General features: G+C 38.6%; 1 protein-coding gene across 1 annotated transcript in view; it reads left to right on the forward strand.

The window, feature by feature from the left end:
- Positions 1 to 15,019, forward strand: part of LOC127570164 (ankyrin repeat and IBR domain-containing protein 1-like) — a 65,392-nt gene that overhangs the window by 47,284 nt on the left and 3,089 nt on the right. The window contains 7 exon segments of the mRNA XM_052015412.1: positions 2,219 to 2,305; positions 2,400 to 2,466; positions 3,411 to 3,556; positions 6,225 to 6,403; positions 7,157 to 7,208; positions 10,920 to 11,025; positions 13,098 to 13,228. Coding sequence (XP_051871372.1) covers positions 2,219 to 2,305; positions 2,400 to 2,466; positions 3,411 to 3,556; positions 6,225 to 6,403; positions 7,157 to 7,208; positions 10,920 to 11,025; positions 13,098 to 13,228 — 768 coding nt within the window.

Here is a 15,019-nt window from a genome sequence, read left to right on the forward strand (position 1 = left end):
TTTGCTTGGAAGGAAATGTCAAATACTAGATAGAATAGCTTTAAGGTGAGAGGAAGAAAGTTTAAGGCAGATGTACAAGGCAAGTACTTTTTTTAAACAGTGGTAGGTGCCTGGAACGTGGTGCCAAGTGAGGCGGTGGAAGCAGATGTGACATCAACGTTTAAGAGGCATTTAGGCAGGCAAATGAACAGGCAAGGAATTGAGACATGTAGACCCATGCAGGCAGATATCCAGTTTTAATTGGCATTGTATGCCAAAGGGCCTGTTCTTGCGCTGTACTGTTCGATGTTCTACATATGTGGAGCGATCCGATTTGGTTAACTATAAAAACAGACGTATCCGACTTGCAGAGAAATTGGCTTTCAGACCCTTCTTACAAAGAGAACCCTTGCATAACACAGGGACTTCCTGTGTCTGTCCTGTTGGTATTTGAAATCCCAAAATGCATTGCCTCACATTTGTCCAATTAAATTTCATCTGTCACCACTCCACCCAGCTGATTCATGACCTGTTGTATCCTTGGACAACCTTGTATCTATGACTCCTCCAACCTGTTTACTGCAAATTTACTAATCAGACCACCTACATTCTCATTCAAGTCATTGATGTATAGGATAACCAAATTGTTTTAAATGCATTTAATTTTTGTATCTTTTAAAATTTCAACCATTTGTTAATACTAAATTTTTATGGTTTTCAATGGTCAAATGTTAGATTCACAGACGTTCAATATCTTTGAAAACTTTGAGAACTATTGAGCTGATGAGCCAGGAGCAGGGCTTGACCAGCTCTCAAAACAATTTGTGGGATGAACTCTTCTTAGCTACCATCAATAAGGTTCTGTGCTGCACTTAGGCCTAATCAGATGGTAAGTAGCCAGCAGTCAGAATGCTTGCCTGACATTGTGTTTGAGCAGACATTTTCTCCAAATATAAACATTGGAAAGATTTGAAGCCATTATTTTAGTGCTCATCCACTGACTCTATCCCTCTTCCTGGCAACTGTATGATAGTGAGTCAGACTGTTCTCAAACCCTGACCCCTAAGATGAGTTTCCACAACCAAGACTGCAATTTCTGCATTTATGATCTTGCCATACTCTGCCCCAGCCTCAATTCATCTTTTGCTGAAAGCTTTGATCGTGTCATAATTGCTTCCACACTTGACGATTACACACTTGGCTAGCCTTCATCATTGTACCCTTCTCAATCTGAAATCAGTTAAAGGTCTTCATGATACCAAATCGTGACCATCAATGTTTCTTGTGACTGCTGACCTACACAAGCTCCCAGGTGAGAGGCATCCCATTTATAAAATTCTCATTCATGTTTTTAAATTGTCATGGAGTTCTCCAGCACAGAAATAAGCTCTTTGGCACACCACATTATCTACACTAACCCCACTTGCCTGCACTAGGTTGGTATCCTTCTGTGCCTTGCCTGCTTGAGTGCCTTTCTAAATATTATTTAAATGTAGTTGATTTGTATCTGACTTCTCCGCCTCTGTTTCAAAGAAACGTGCCCCCTCAAATCACCTTTAAAACTCCTTCCTTTCACCTTAAATCTATGCCCTATTGGTTTTGATGCCCTTGCCAAGGGAAAAGGATTTTCACTGTCAAAAGGATTCTATGGCTTTTATTTTGTATACCTCTAGAAAGTCACCCTTTGAGAGATGCCTGCACTTTTTAATGACCTCTTGATCATCCATGGGCTTTAGGAGCCGAAGGCACAGCTATCATAAGTCTAGAATTGCTGCACTAAACCTCTGATTATTTCATCTTTTTTAAAACAAGCCATAAAATCTAATGATTTTACTCTGGTGTGGTTTGGCCTCATTTTGTTTAAATACACTCCAGTGTAATAAAGGAGCTGAAATAATGCATTATCATTTATTGCTTTCTTCCAGATACTGTGGTCTGTTCTTTTAAGTCACAGTCTGTGAGGAAGGCAAGGGAGGGTGTAGTTATCATCAACGGGCAGAGTACATCAGTAAAATATGCTCTGTAAAAATGGTTGACAACCAAGAATCCCTATTAGTAAGACCTTTTTTAAAAAAAAATGGATTTGTCATTGCTCTGTTCACTTTTGAATTCATTGTGATTAATTCTACAAGTGCTATCTCAACACTAGACGCATTTTACTTCAAACTCTGGTTCTTTGAATTTTGAAAAGTACAAATCAAGCATGCAGTTTAGGGAGAAAATGTATCTTCTGTTTCAGGCTGAAAAAAAGCACAAGAAATTCCAGGAGCTTGATAGATTTATGCACTACTATACAAGATTTAAAAACCATGAGCATAGCTATAAGGTATGTTGCAGAAAGAATATTTGTATCTCCTTGTCGCCACCTTCTGAATCAAGTAAAAATGGGTTGCTTTTTTTTTCCCCCTGTACTTTACTAGTTAGAGCAACGCCTTTTGAAAACTGCCAAAGAAAAGATGGAACAACTAAGCAGAGCTCTAAAAGGTGGTAAGTGAAATAAATGAAACAATCTGCTCCCATAAAATGGCTGCATCCCTGAAATGATGACCTCTGACCTGGAGGAGTCTTAAAGCAGGTTAATGTAGTTTATTGATATTTGTGCAGCACAGGAGACTTCTGACCTAGTAAGCCTTTGTCAACTTTCTGAAAGAGCACTTAATCTAAGGATTCGCTTTTTTCCTTTAAGAAACTTTTTCTCAATTATAAATTCTTGTGACCACCCAATGGAATATGCTTAAACATGGCACTGTAATTATACCCTATCAATGATAAACTGTACTGCAGAAAAAATTCCTATGTGCTATCCCACTACTATTCTGCATATAAACTTGATGTATGTCATAATGTCCAAGAATTGGTTCAACAAAGGCAATGCATGCCTTAATCCTGAAATTGCACCTGGAGCAATATTTCCTTTCGTTTTTCTTAAGTATTGCTCATAAAAACCATGTTAATGTAAACACAGATGACTGCAAATCTACTAATTTTAACTTCTTTACTCCTGAAGTTGCTGACAATCTTCTAACTTTTTGCAGAGTCATAAACTGATATTTCCTATGCTGGTTCTGTTCATTTTTATATGATTATATAATATAAAGCCCAAACAATGTGGTCTTATGTACTGGCTGGTGAATACTCTGGTTCAGGTGGGTTGGAAAGGACTACTTTTAGTACTGTAGTATTTAATACTATTGGTGAATAAATCCTAAATCAGAACAAATAGATGTATCCATATTCACACTTCATACATATTACTGTGAACATTGAGATGGCGCATGCCTCCTTAATGGCCTGTAAAAGGCAAAGTTGGAAAATCCTGCAACCTACTGTATTTTTGACAATTTTTTCATTACTCTCATTGATCAGCTTTATGTAGCGGTATGTCTCCTTAAGGAGAACTAGGTGTATTGTATGTTGCTTTATTTTAATAGTTGAAGGAGTCTCTCCTGATACAACTTTTATTGAGAAGCAGTACTTGAGCTCTTGAAAAACACGGCGTATCCTTAAGTGCTCCTACCCTTATGGATTTTTTCTGGAACCTAAAAGCACAAAGAAGGAAATATTTGAACTTATGCAGGTATGTTTGCTAAGGTTAATTACTTTCAGCATTGGGTATCTCATTTTGAAAGGCAGGAAATATTTTTTAATTACTGTGAAATTGTAACCCTAATATACTAATCTGCAGGGCAACATTACTATTTAATTGAACAATTTACTTGGCATAATCATCTGTGTTCGAATCAACAGTGGCACTAAGTATTTATTCCTCTTGGATGAGAACCAGCTGAAGGTAGCTAAAGCCTTGAATTGCTATGTGCTAGAGTTCTCCTCGGGTTGAATTATTGGGTGTGCAACAAAAACAATGCTAGAAATGTGCAACAGATTGGGGCTCTGTGTGGAGAAAGAGACAATGGGAAATGAAAAACATTAATCAACCTAAAGTAATGTTTCTTTTCTCGCGCTCTCTCGCGCACTCTCCCATTGTTGCTCATGTTGGTAATTTCCATCATTTTTCCCCTGACTTCTAGCTTCTACAGTATTTTGCTTTTAGACTATTGGGTGTGTCTGGTTTTCACACTCTCCACTTGAAGAAACTGATGTTAAGTAACATGAAGTATTTGTGGGTTATTAAGCATCTTTCTGGCTGATACAGGCTCCTTCCCTCTGTTGCAATTTTCATATAAGGAGGATGGTCCCATACAATGTGGCTGTTAGATCCCTTCTCAGTCTATTCATTTGGAGGGGGGATAAAGCAGCTCCTCAAGATTAGCATTTTCTTTGGATGTCAGTCCAAAATTTAAAATTGGAGCTCTGGTCAGCACTCAATAGGAGATCCAGAATAGGATTAGAGAAATTACTATGACAGGAATGCTACCACTAATGCCAAAGGCATTCTGCAACAGACACTATACAAGCTGTCGTGGGAGATTATCAGGAACAGCAGATAGATTCATGTTGTCCTTAAAGCTTCCTGAAAATGCAGCTTCCCCACTGATTCCTTGGAACCTCTGGCCCATAACCCTTAAAGTAAAGATGAGTCACTTAGAATGGTATTGAGAACCTTGAGGCCATGCATCAGGAACCCACAGAAGTCCTGTGTAAGTGCCAGGTGGAACATACCACCTCACAAGCTGCCCGCCTTTGTCGGCTGCTACCCTGCTCCATTAGTGGAAAGGTCTGCCAAATTGTCCCTTATTAGCACACAGAACCCACAAAACTGGAGTGGAAGCAAATCATCCTGTATCCCAAGGGACTGACTAAAAAAATTTCCTACAGTACTCTCAATTCCTTCAGTGGATAGACAATGTAATCTTAAAGAAAAATGCTAATGTTATTTTGTGAAAAGACCATTGGGAATATGATACTGTATGATGTATTCACATAGCTGCAATACAGTTCTACCTAGTGATTGCTGTGTAACAAAGGAATTACACGATTTGTTTTTGGGAGTGGCCAATACAATATTATGCAATAATCTATTCTAGGTTTCTGCTCTGTTTCCTTCTCAACAATCTGCTATCGTGTTCAAAAGGTAGAGGAAAAAACCTTAGCTTTTACAAATTTCTTCTCTGCTTTTGGGAAAGGAATTTTAAATCTTATTTGAAATATGAAATCTGTCACCCCCTTGAAGAACAAATTCATTGGAGTTTAAACAATTGAGCAAAATCTTAATAAAAATATCTATGTCTGCAAAATGTCAGATGTGTTTAATAACAATCTTCCTTTTCTCAGACTATCAGTAATTTATCTATTCATCCCTCAGTGGTGTCATTGGAAATGAAACAAAACTCCAAGTTCATGCTGACTTTTTCTTTTAAAGAGAGGCTTAAAACTCAACAGTTGTTTACAATAAATATCTAATTATAGTTTTTTTTTGTGTTTATAATTCTCAGGTGTTTGTATGATAGATTTAGGGGATCATTGGGTCTCAGCATTCAGTTAGCCTTGTAATACTTTACCACAAGCTAATAACAATTTAGAGATATGATTGCAAAATAACCAAAATTAGGAATTAAATATTCCAGGATTCTTTCAGTGGAGATGGGCAAAATTGATAGAGGTGGGCTAGCTCTGGTGTTAAAGAATGGGATATAGGCAGTAGCAAGAAGGGGTCTTGGCTCAAGAAATGAAGTAGAATCAATTTGGATGAAATTGAGAAACAGCAAGGATAGCAAACATTGGTGGGAGATGTATGTAGGCCCCCCAAACAGTAATGGTAATGTAGGCCATAATAAGGAATGAGGAATGTTTTAAAACAATATATATATACTGATTGCTAAATTTCTTTATTTTATAAGGCATTAGAAAAATTAATCCTATTGAAAGAGGTGGCTCTGGAGATGATAATACACTGTTTATCATGTTTTTCAAAATTACATGGACTCTTGAAGGATTCCCACAGTTTAGAAGATAAGAGGAACATCACTGTTGACAAATGTTTGAGTTTTTGACATTGTCCCCAATATGAAAAAGTTAGGGGGCATGAATGAATGTGGTGTATTTGAACCTGTAGAAGGCCTATAATATGGTAGCTTTTTAAACTATTATTAAACAAATCCAGAGCACATGATATTGAGGGTAGTATTAGAGCCTGGGCTGATGATTGGTTAATAAATTCCCCTCACTCAGGTCAAAATCTGAAGCTATAGAAACAAAGCATTTTTAACTGTGTATAGTACCCTGTATCATAGAGTTGAACTTGGGTGATCTTATAAAGTAATGTAACTTAAATGTCCTTTATACAGACAGACCTAGAGATGGTAACCGAGGACCTAGCTCAGAAAGTAAACCGTCCTTACCTCCGCACTCCACGTCATAAAATTATCCGAGCAGCATGTCTTGTTCAACAGAAAAGACAAGAGTTTCTGGCTTCTGTGGCCCGTGGAGTTGCCCCTGCAGACTCTCCTGAAGTACAAAGACGCAGGTACTTCTGTGATGCCTTACCGTAACAGTTATTTCTTTTGCTGTAAAGAAAAATCTGATGCACCAAACTAAATATTTAAGAATCAAACTATTTGGAATTAAGCTATTATTAAATTCAATTTTCTTTAATAAAATGCCCCTCCTCACATTTGAATTTTGGCAACTGTTTATTAATTGTTATCACTCAAATATTGAATTTAATCTGTTAAAATTAGTTTATCCCAAAATAGTTGTCTTGAGGATTTGGAACTGGTGTGCTATCAAATATTCCTATCCATTGAAAGTTTCCAAACAGCATTGTTTTCTGGATACAAGACAATGCGTTTTAATGACTATCCATTTCACCTATTTGAATGTGGACAAATGCGTGTGCTATTAATACAGAACATTGGCAGAAAACATTTTTAAAAATATGTTTAAGGGAAGAGTACTTGAGATTTGGACAGAACACCTACCATTAGCCCCTTAGATTTTTGTTTAAAAGTGAAGAGTAAACTTTGAACTCAATGTGTAGTTTTTGTTTGACATTTTTACCTTAAGTTCAATAATTTCAATGCATAGATCTTCAGCTGAAATTTTTAAGTTGTCCTTTAGTACATTTGTTCATAAATAGAATCATTTATTTGTTTTACCCTTAAATTGCAGTTATTGGTATTTTAGTTAGAAAACTACTGCTATTGGCTGCCACATAAATCAATTAACATTAAGTAAAAGTCACTATCATATTGACAGAATTTTGACTTGTTTGTTACAGTTTTGCTGGTGGAACCTGGGATTGGGAATATTTAGGTTTTGCATCACCTGAGGTAGGTATACACTGCTTGCGGTTATATGACATAGCCCTTTCAGTGCAGTTGTTAGGAGGACCTTTATTTAAAGGAGCTATCCTGAATAGGTGATGATAGTAAATGGTGCCACCAATTCTGCTGTTGACAACCCTTAATCTAAAAATGTAGAATTTTGTTTTACCTTTTAATTTAAAAGAACACCTCTGTCTGTGCCAGGATTTTCAGCTGCTACTTCCACTCCTGCAGCCTGACCTAATTTCTGTAACCAGTGCTTGGTATGGAGGCAGACACAGTGGTTAATTACTTCTGTCTGTCTCTGTGCCCAACCCTGGAAGACCAGGTGCCAACCTTCTATGGCTGTACTATTCCTAAAAAAAATAATTTTTTTACTTTTTATTTCTTTATGCAATACGGCCTGCAGGTATGGAGGACAAGACATAGAAGGCCTGCAGGTAAGGGTTTTAATAACTTGTATTTAAAAGCCTGTTTAGGCTGCAGTTATTGTGCAGGACAGCTCCTTTAAATTCTTATATTGTAATCATTGATAGTAGATATGTCGCAACTCTTGGAGACTACTGCAGTTGTTGAAATGTGCCATCAAAGCCACCATCAGTTAAAAGTCATTTATTTGTTCTGGATTCATTCAGACTAAATTTAGAAGATCATTTTCTGATCCACCAATTATATATTTGGAATTGCAGCTTTTTCACAAGAGCATTTCCTGGCTGTGTATCGAATATAGGCTTATTTATGTGAAACTTGTAAGGTGTGCAAGCAATGATATAACAGGTTAGTAAATCAAAACACCCAAGTTTAAAGCATTGATTGCAGAATCCTTTCTCTGCAGGTCCCATACGCATCTAGTCATCAATGAAAGGCAAAGTCACTTTTTTGCACACCTGTTGAGAATTTGATTCCACAAATGTGCATTGAATATTACTTGCTGAGTGTTCATCAGTTCTTAAAGCTGGTTTCTAATCAAATGTAAACTTTTAGCAGTCTAGGAAAATATTGCTCTGTGGCAACTCACCTTACCGGTATTGAACCGGCTCCCGAGATCACGAGCGTCATCAGAGGCCCCGACCCAAGATGGCACGGGGCCCTCCTCCTTCTCCATCGTTGGGCTAGGAAAGCCCACGTGCGGGAAGGTCAGATGACCTGCGCGGGAACTGAAGTGCGGGAAGAGTTTCAGTATTAAAAGGCGCACCGCGCCCCTGTTGATCAGTCAACTTCTGACTCCATGCAACAGACTCCCTGTCTTTATTCTATAGTAGTGTAGCTAGCCGCTACATTGATGACCCCGACGGGCCCAAACGTTTTTGGACCCATGATGTCTGTGCAACAAGAGGTACAGGCAGTAGCCCTTAAACTGCCTACCTTTTGGACCCTCCGGCCACGTGTCTGGTTCGACCAGGCCGAGGCCCAGTTCCAGATTCGCCAGATCACCAGGGACGACACCAAGTCATAGTTTATTTAATTCTGGCTTTCGCGATGGTATCGCAGGTTCTGGGGGGGTGGGGGAGAGGGGGTGGTTATGTGGCGACTCACCGGTATCGAACCAGCTCCTGAGATTGCGAGCGTCGTCAGAGGCCCCGACCCAAGATGGCGCAGGGCCCCCCTCCTCCATCGTTGGGCTAGGAAAGCCCACATGCGGGAAGGTCAAATGACCCGTGCGGGAACCGAAGCGTGGGAAGAGTTTCGGTATTAAAAAGGTGCACCACACCCCTGTCGATCAATCGACTTCTGACTCCAAGCAACAGACTCCGTGTCTTTATTCTATAGCTAGCCGCTATAGCTCCATTCTGTTATGGCTCTGCAAATAACTTGTTCATTTTTCATCTCATTACTTAATCCTGTTGCCATTTCATTTGTTTATTATAATAGAATATTTTCTTTCAATGTACATTTATGTGTAAATCAACATAAGGAATTTTTCAATGTTAAACTTATCAAAAGTACCATGGAAGGAGTTGACATGTCTGCATCAAGATAACTCTTACACTTGAGTGCTTCACCTGTATCAAAATACTGTGCTACTAAAAGGAATGTGACAGATTTGTTTGAAATGTGACTCATTTTACAATTCTCAACTTGAGAAAAGTAACTTGGTTATATTTGGACATGTTACATTTATCATGGACATTAGCTTAAATTAAAAATTTTAATACATTTATATTATTTAATGAATTCTACTGTTTGTCTTTTGTGAAAATGTAATGCTTTAATGGGGGCTGTTCAGATTCTCCACAATAAAACTCAGCTTTTTTTTACCTCTGCATGTGATGGGCAGTTTATTACTTGCCCTTTTAAATTTTGTTTGGTTTCATTAAGTAGATTAGCTCCTAGCCACATGTAGCAAATGGGGAATGTGACTCTTTGTATTTTTGGTTAGTAAGTACTAAATATGAGTATTGGAAACTGGGCATTTGATTTCAATGCTCTTATTTGCATGGTATGTGCATGTGTATTTAAACCCTTTTGCACATTTGTTAAATAGCAAGACAAAGTGAGTTTTTAAACTTTATTGCTCCTTACCAATTATTAAATGGTGAAAACCTCATACTGGAAACTGAGTATAGTCAAGTTCAATGCATCTTTGGAATTGGTATTCTCAGAAATTACTCTGAAATCAAAGTGCTTTTTAGAACTGCTCTACGATCCCTAGAAAGTGGTTTAAGGTGTGTTTTGTTTGGCAAGTTTATGTCAGAATTCCAAACATCAAAGAAGCAGTAAAAATTTAACCTGATACTGAGAAAATATACACATCTAGTCTAGTTACCTATATCTGACTAAAATTGGTATATATGACTAATAGACCATACTAACTTACATTTTTTCCTAATACAAAACACATTTATCTACAATATGGAGTCCTAAACCATAAATACTTGAAGGTCAAAGGTTCACTGTCTTTGCTGTGCCAGTTGATCACAGGAGTACTGTTGAGATTTTACAGTAGAACTTGGTGTCTTTTCATTTAAAGAAAGGAAGATGAAGGGCCTTTTCACACCTCTCTTCACCTACAACCTCTCACACCCATCTACCCTTGCAAAAAAAAACACAAGCTAGCTCTCAATCACACAATGTTTGTGTAGCCATTAGTTAAATGCAGGATCTGCCTCAGCTATGCTGCCCTCTGCCAAAAAAAAATGCCCACTGATGTCCAGTCATGCATTGGGAATGAGTATAGTCCCTTAAGAATAGTATAGCGCTCATTAGAGCTTATACTTAGCCCCACTGATCTTGAGCACTTCATAAAAATGTAAAATATTTGCTTTTTGTAAGCCAACATATTTGAATCAAATAATTCTGATGTTTACCAATCTCTAATGGTGTTACACACTGAGTCGGGTCTATAATCTTCAGAAAAAGTATGTTTGGTGTTTGGGTAAAATATTTGAACCAGGACATGCAGATGTGGTTTGGTCATGATTTTGAAGTTATTTTTCCCTTTTTGTATTTTTATATTTGAATTTATTTAATAACAATCAGATTTGAGAAACACTGCCATATAATTGGTTGGTTGAAGCATTAAAATTTCCCTCCTTGCACTTGAAGTGCTGCTGTGCTGCTACTGATAAGAGAGAAATTGCAGAATGCACCTTATTAATGCACTCAAATTTATATTTACAAGATGGACAACCATAGACAAGACTTCTTTTAAATAAAACAAAGCTGCTCAACTACTAATGCAATTATTTTCAAATCTTGTGTGCTTGCTGTATTTAGGAATACGCTGAATTTCAGTACCGACGACGGCACAGACGACGGCGTGATATGCATAGCCTTCGGAGTAACACACCAGATCCTGAAGAACCCAGTGATAGTACAATAGGTAACAGTAGTAATGCAAGCAAAAATTTCTAGTTTGGTTTTAAACTTGGAGCCTGCTGAACTTTGCATATCAAATACTTGTAATTCACACTGAAACGGCTGTGTCACTGCAATATAAGTGATGCATTAAGCTAGAACCTGATTCTGATCTGGGCAGAATTTTTAATATTACAACATCTTTTGAAATATGAAATTTGATTAAATTTTGGAAGTGCTAATAATATGTAGATTTTTAATGTTTTTGAATTTCTGATGCTTGTTTTAATATATTAAGTACTGGATCCAATTCCTGTTCTGTCCAGTTGAGTCCAATTTTGAGGTGAATTTTAATTGTCTTGCATTAATAGTTGAAAATCATGACCATGAATGCAGATTAAAACACTTGCTGCCCTGTTGCTTGTCTACTGGACATGGTATGCTATTTTTAACCATTTGTGTTTTAACCAGGACAAGTATTCAATAGTTTTATAACCCAAACTATCACTTTGACAGCTGTTTTGAAGAAATGTTATTAGGACTTGATAATATCCAGCTTCTTGGTATTGATTTATTATTGTCACTTGTACCAAGGTACAGTGAAAAACTTGTCTTGCATACTGTCTGTACAGATCAATTCGTTGTACAGTTCATTGAGGTGGTACAGGGTGAAAACAATAACAGAATACAATAAAGCGTCACAGCTACAGGGAAGTTCATGCAGGCAGACTATCAGGTGCAAAGTCAAACAAGGTGGATTGAGGTCAAGAGTCCATCTCATCGTTCAATTGTCTTATTACTGTTGGATAGAAGCAGTCCTTGAGCCTGGTGGTACATGCCCTCAGGCTCCTGTATCTTCTGCTTGATGGGAGAGAAGAGAGAATGACCCAGGTAGGTGGGATCTTTTGATTATGCTGGCCGCTTGAAGGCAGCGAGAGGTATAGACAGTCCGTGGAGAGGAGGCAGGTTTCCATGATGTGTTGGGTTGTGTTCACAATGCTCTGCAGTTTCTTGCAGTCCTGGGCAGAGCAGTTGCCATACCAAGCCATGATCCATCCAGGTGGGATGCTTTCTATGGTGCATTGATAAAGATTGGTGAGTGTCAAAGGGGACATGCCAAATTTCTTTAGCCTCTTGAGGAAGTAGATGCGCTGGTGAGCTTTCTTGACTGTGTCATCTACGTGGTTGGACCAGGATGGGCTATTGGTGATGTTCACTCGTAGGAACTTGAAGCTCTCAACCTTCTCGACCTCAGCACCATTGATGTAGACAGGTGCAAGTACACCATCCCCTTTCCTGAAGTCAATGACCAGCTCTTTTGTTTTGCTGACATTGAGGGAAAGGTTGTTGTCATGACACCATGTCACTAAGCTATCTCCTTCCTGTACTCCAATTCATCATTATTTGAGATACTGCCTACTACGGTGGTACCATCTGCAAACCTGTAGATGGAGTTAGAGCAGAATCTGGCCATGCAGTCGTGAGTATATAGGGAGTAGAGGGCTGAGGATGTAGCCATGTGGGGCACCAGTGTTGAGAATAATCGTGGCAGAGGTGTGGCTGCCTATCCTCATTATGGTCTGCTGGTCAGAAAGTCAAGGATCCAGTTGTAGAGGGAGCTGTTGAGTCCCAGGTTTCAGAGTTTGGTGACGAGTTTGCTTGGAATTATTGTATTGAAGGTGGAGCTGTAGTCAATAAACAATAGTCTAACATATGTGTCTTTACTGTCCAGATGCTCCAGAGCTGAGTGTAGGGCCAAGGAGATGGCATCCGCTGTAGACCTGTTTTAGTGGTAGGCTAATTGCAGTGAGTCGAGGTTGTCGGGGAGGCTGGAGTTAATGTGTGCTATGACCAGCCTCTCAAAGCACTTCATGATGGTGGATGTCAGAGCCACTGGCCGGTAATCATTAAGGCATGTTACTTTGGTTTTTCTTGGGTACTGGGGATGATAGTGGTCTTAAAACAGGTGGGAACCTCAGATTGAAGCAGGAAGAGGTTAAATGTGTCTGCAAATACCTCTGCCAGCTGATCAGCACAAAATCACTTAAATCCAAGGATATTGCAGCAAATTTCATTCATTCTGTTGCTTTATTCTAGATACCCAGGAAGGCAACAGCAGGCGACATGGTACTTCCATGGTGAGTTCAGCATCTATGAGTATTCTGCACAGCTCTTCGCTTCATGACTATACCCCTGTCAGTCATTCTGAGAACCAGGACTCTCTGCAGGTACCTCTCTTGGTGCAATCCTCTATCCTTCCACCATCTTTGCTTTGCTGCATGTTTTTAAAAAAATTTAATAAAACACATTGTTTTTACCCAATTACAAATGTTCTGTTGCAATATAATTTTCTATAATATTTTATCAAAGGATGTGGCCCTTTTTCTAGTGCTTTTTTTTTAAAGTTGAACTCTTTATAAAGTAAAGGACTAAATCCACTGAAATACTGAAAGTTCTACGCTAGAGGTTCTGTCTTTTGGTTGAGAAATTAACCATAGGCCCATCTCCTACCGTGGCATTAAAAATATTGTGCAGTACAGTGCCAAAGAACTATGGAGTTCCCTTTATTCCTCCATCAGCATCACTAAAACAGATTAATTTGGTCAGTATCACATCCTTGTTTATGTTACTTGCTTTTTACAGCAGCGTTTGATCAAGAATTTCAGAACAGAACAGGCCCTTTGGCCCACAGTCTACGCTGTTTGATTTTAATTAAATCAATGTGTTCAAACCTGTTATTTGCTACGACTGTAACGGAAACCAAAGGTGTAACCTGAAGATTAGCAATACAATTTTATATGATCTCCATTCTACACAAAGTATTACTTTCAGCAAGGGATAACATGAATTTGTTCAATTCCTTGACACGAGAGACTGCAGATGCTGAAAATCTGGAGCAACACACACAAAATGCTGGAGGAACTCAGCTGGTCAGGCATCATCTATGGAGGGAGACCCTTCCTGATGAAGGGTCTCAGCCCAAATCGTCAACTGTTTATTTCCCTCCATAGGTACTGCTTGATGATCTATTCCTGCCATGTATATAAAAAGAATATGTCATGCCAGCAATGAAGTAAAAATGGATACAGATTCACCATCAAGTTAATAGTTGGTTTGGAGGCTTTTTCAGTTCTCTCTTATTTATCCCTCTGAGCTGTTTTTATTCATTTGACATATGACAGTGACTGCTGTCAGTCCTCTGCCATGAATTAGGCAGGATAAGCTGAGATGAAGTATATTTACAATATGAATATTGAATTTCACTAAATGTACATATTCTGATCTGTATCTCCCTGATGGCCAGCCCAAGCTGGAAATTTGCTGTAAAGGTAATGATAAGTGCAGTACTTGGCATGTACATCAGTAAAGATGAACATGTATCATTTAGCCACCTTGCCATTTAGTGTGTACAGTTTTTTTTATGCGTTTGTTCATTTCAGAATGTGGGCATCAGTGGTGAAGCCAACATTTACTACTCACCTCTAACTGCCATAGTGGTGAACTGTTGCTTTGAACCCTTGCAGTCCTTCTGGTAAAGGTACTCCAGAGTGCTATTGGAAAGGAGTTTCAGGATTTAGGCCATTAAACAGTGAAAGATGGTAATATGTTTCTGAATCAGAGTGGTGTATGATTTGAAACTTGCAGGTGATTGTGTTCCATGGGTCTTTTGCCCTTGGTGGTAGTGATTTGGGAGGTGCTGTTGGAGTCACCTGGGCAAATAACTGCAGTGTATTTGGCAGATTGTGTAGACTACTGTCATGGAACACCAGCAGTGGATGGGATACCAATAAAGCAGACTGCTTTGTTCCTGGATGTCTGTTTTCCTGTATGGTTGAAACTGTTCATCTAGGCAAGTAGAGAGTTCCATCATACTCTGTCATGCAGATGGTGGAAAGGTTTTGGGGTGTCACATGATGAGTCGCTTACCGAAGGATACCCAATTTCTGACCTGTTCCCAACATATTTATCCTATATCTTCCTATCCAGTGTACTTAATATTGTTACAAATTTGAATTGTG

The sequence above is a fragment of the Pristis pectinata genome, chromosome 5 (genome assembly GCF_009764475.1).
Source record: "Pristis pectinata isolate sPriPec2 chromosome 5, sPriPec2.1.pri, whole genome shotgun sequence".
Taxonomy (NCBI): domain Eukaryota; kingdom Metazoa; phylum Chordata; class Chondrichthyes; order Rhinopristiformes; family Pristidae; genus Pristis; species Pristis pectinata.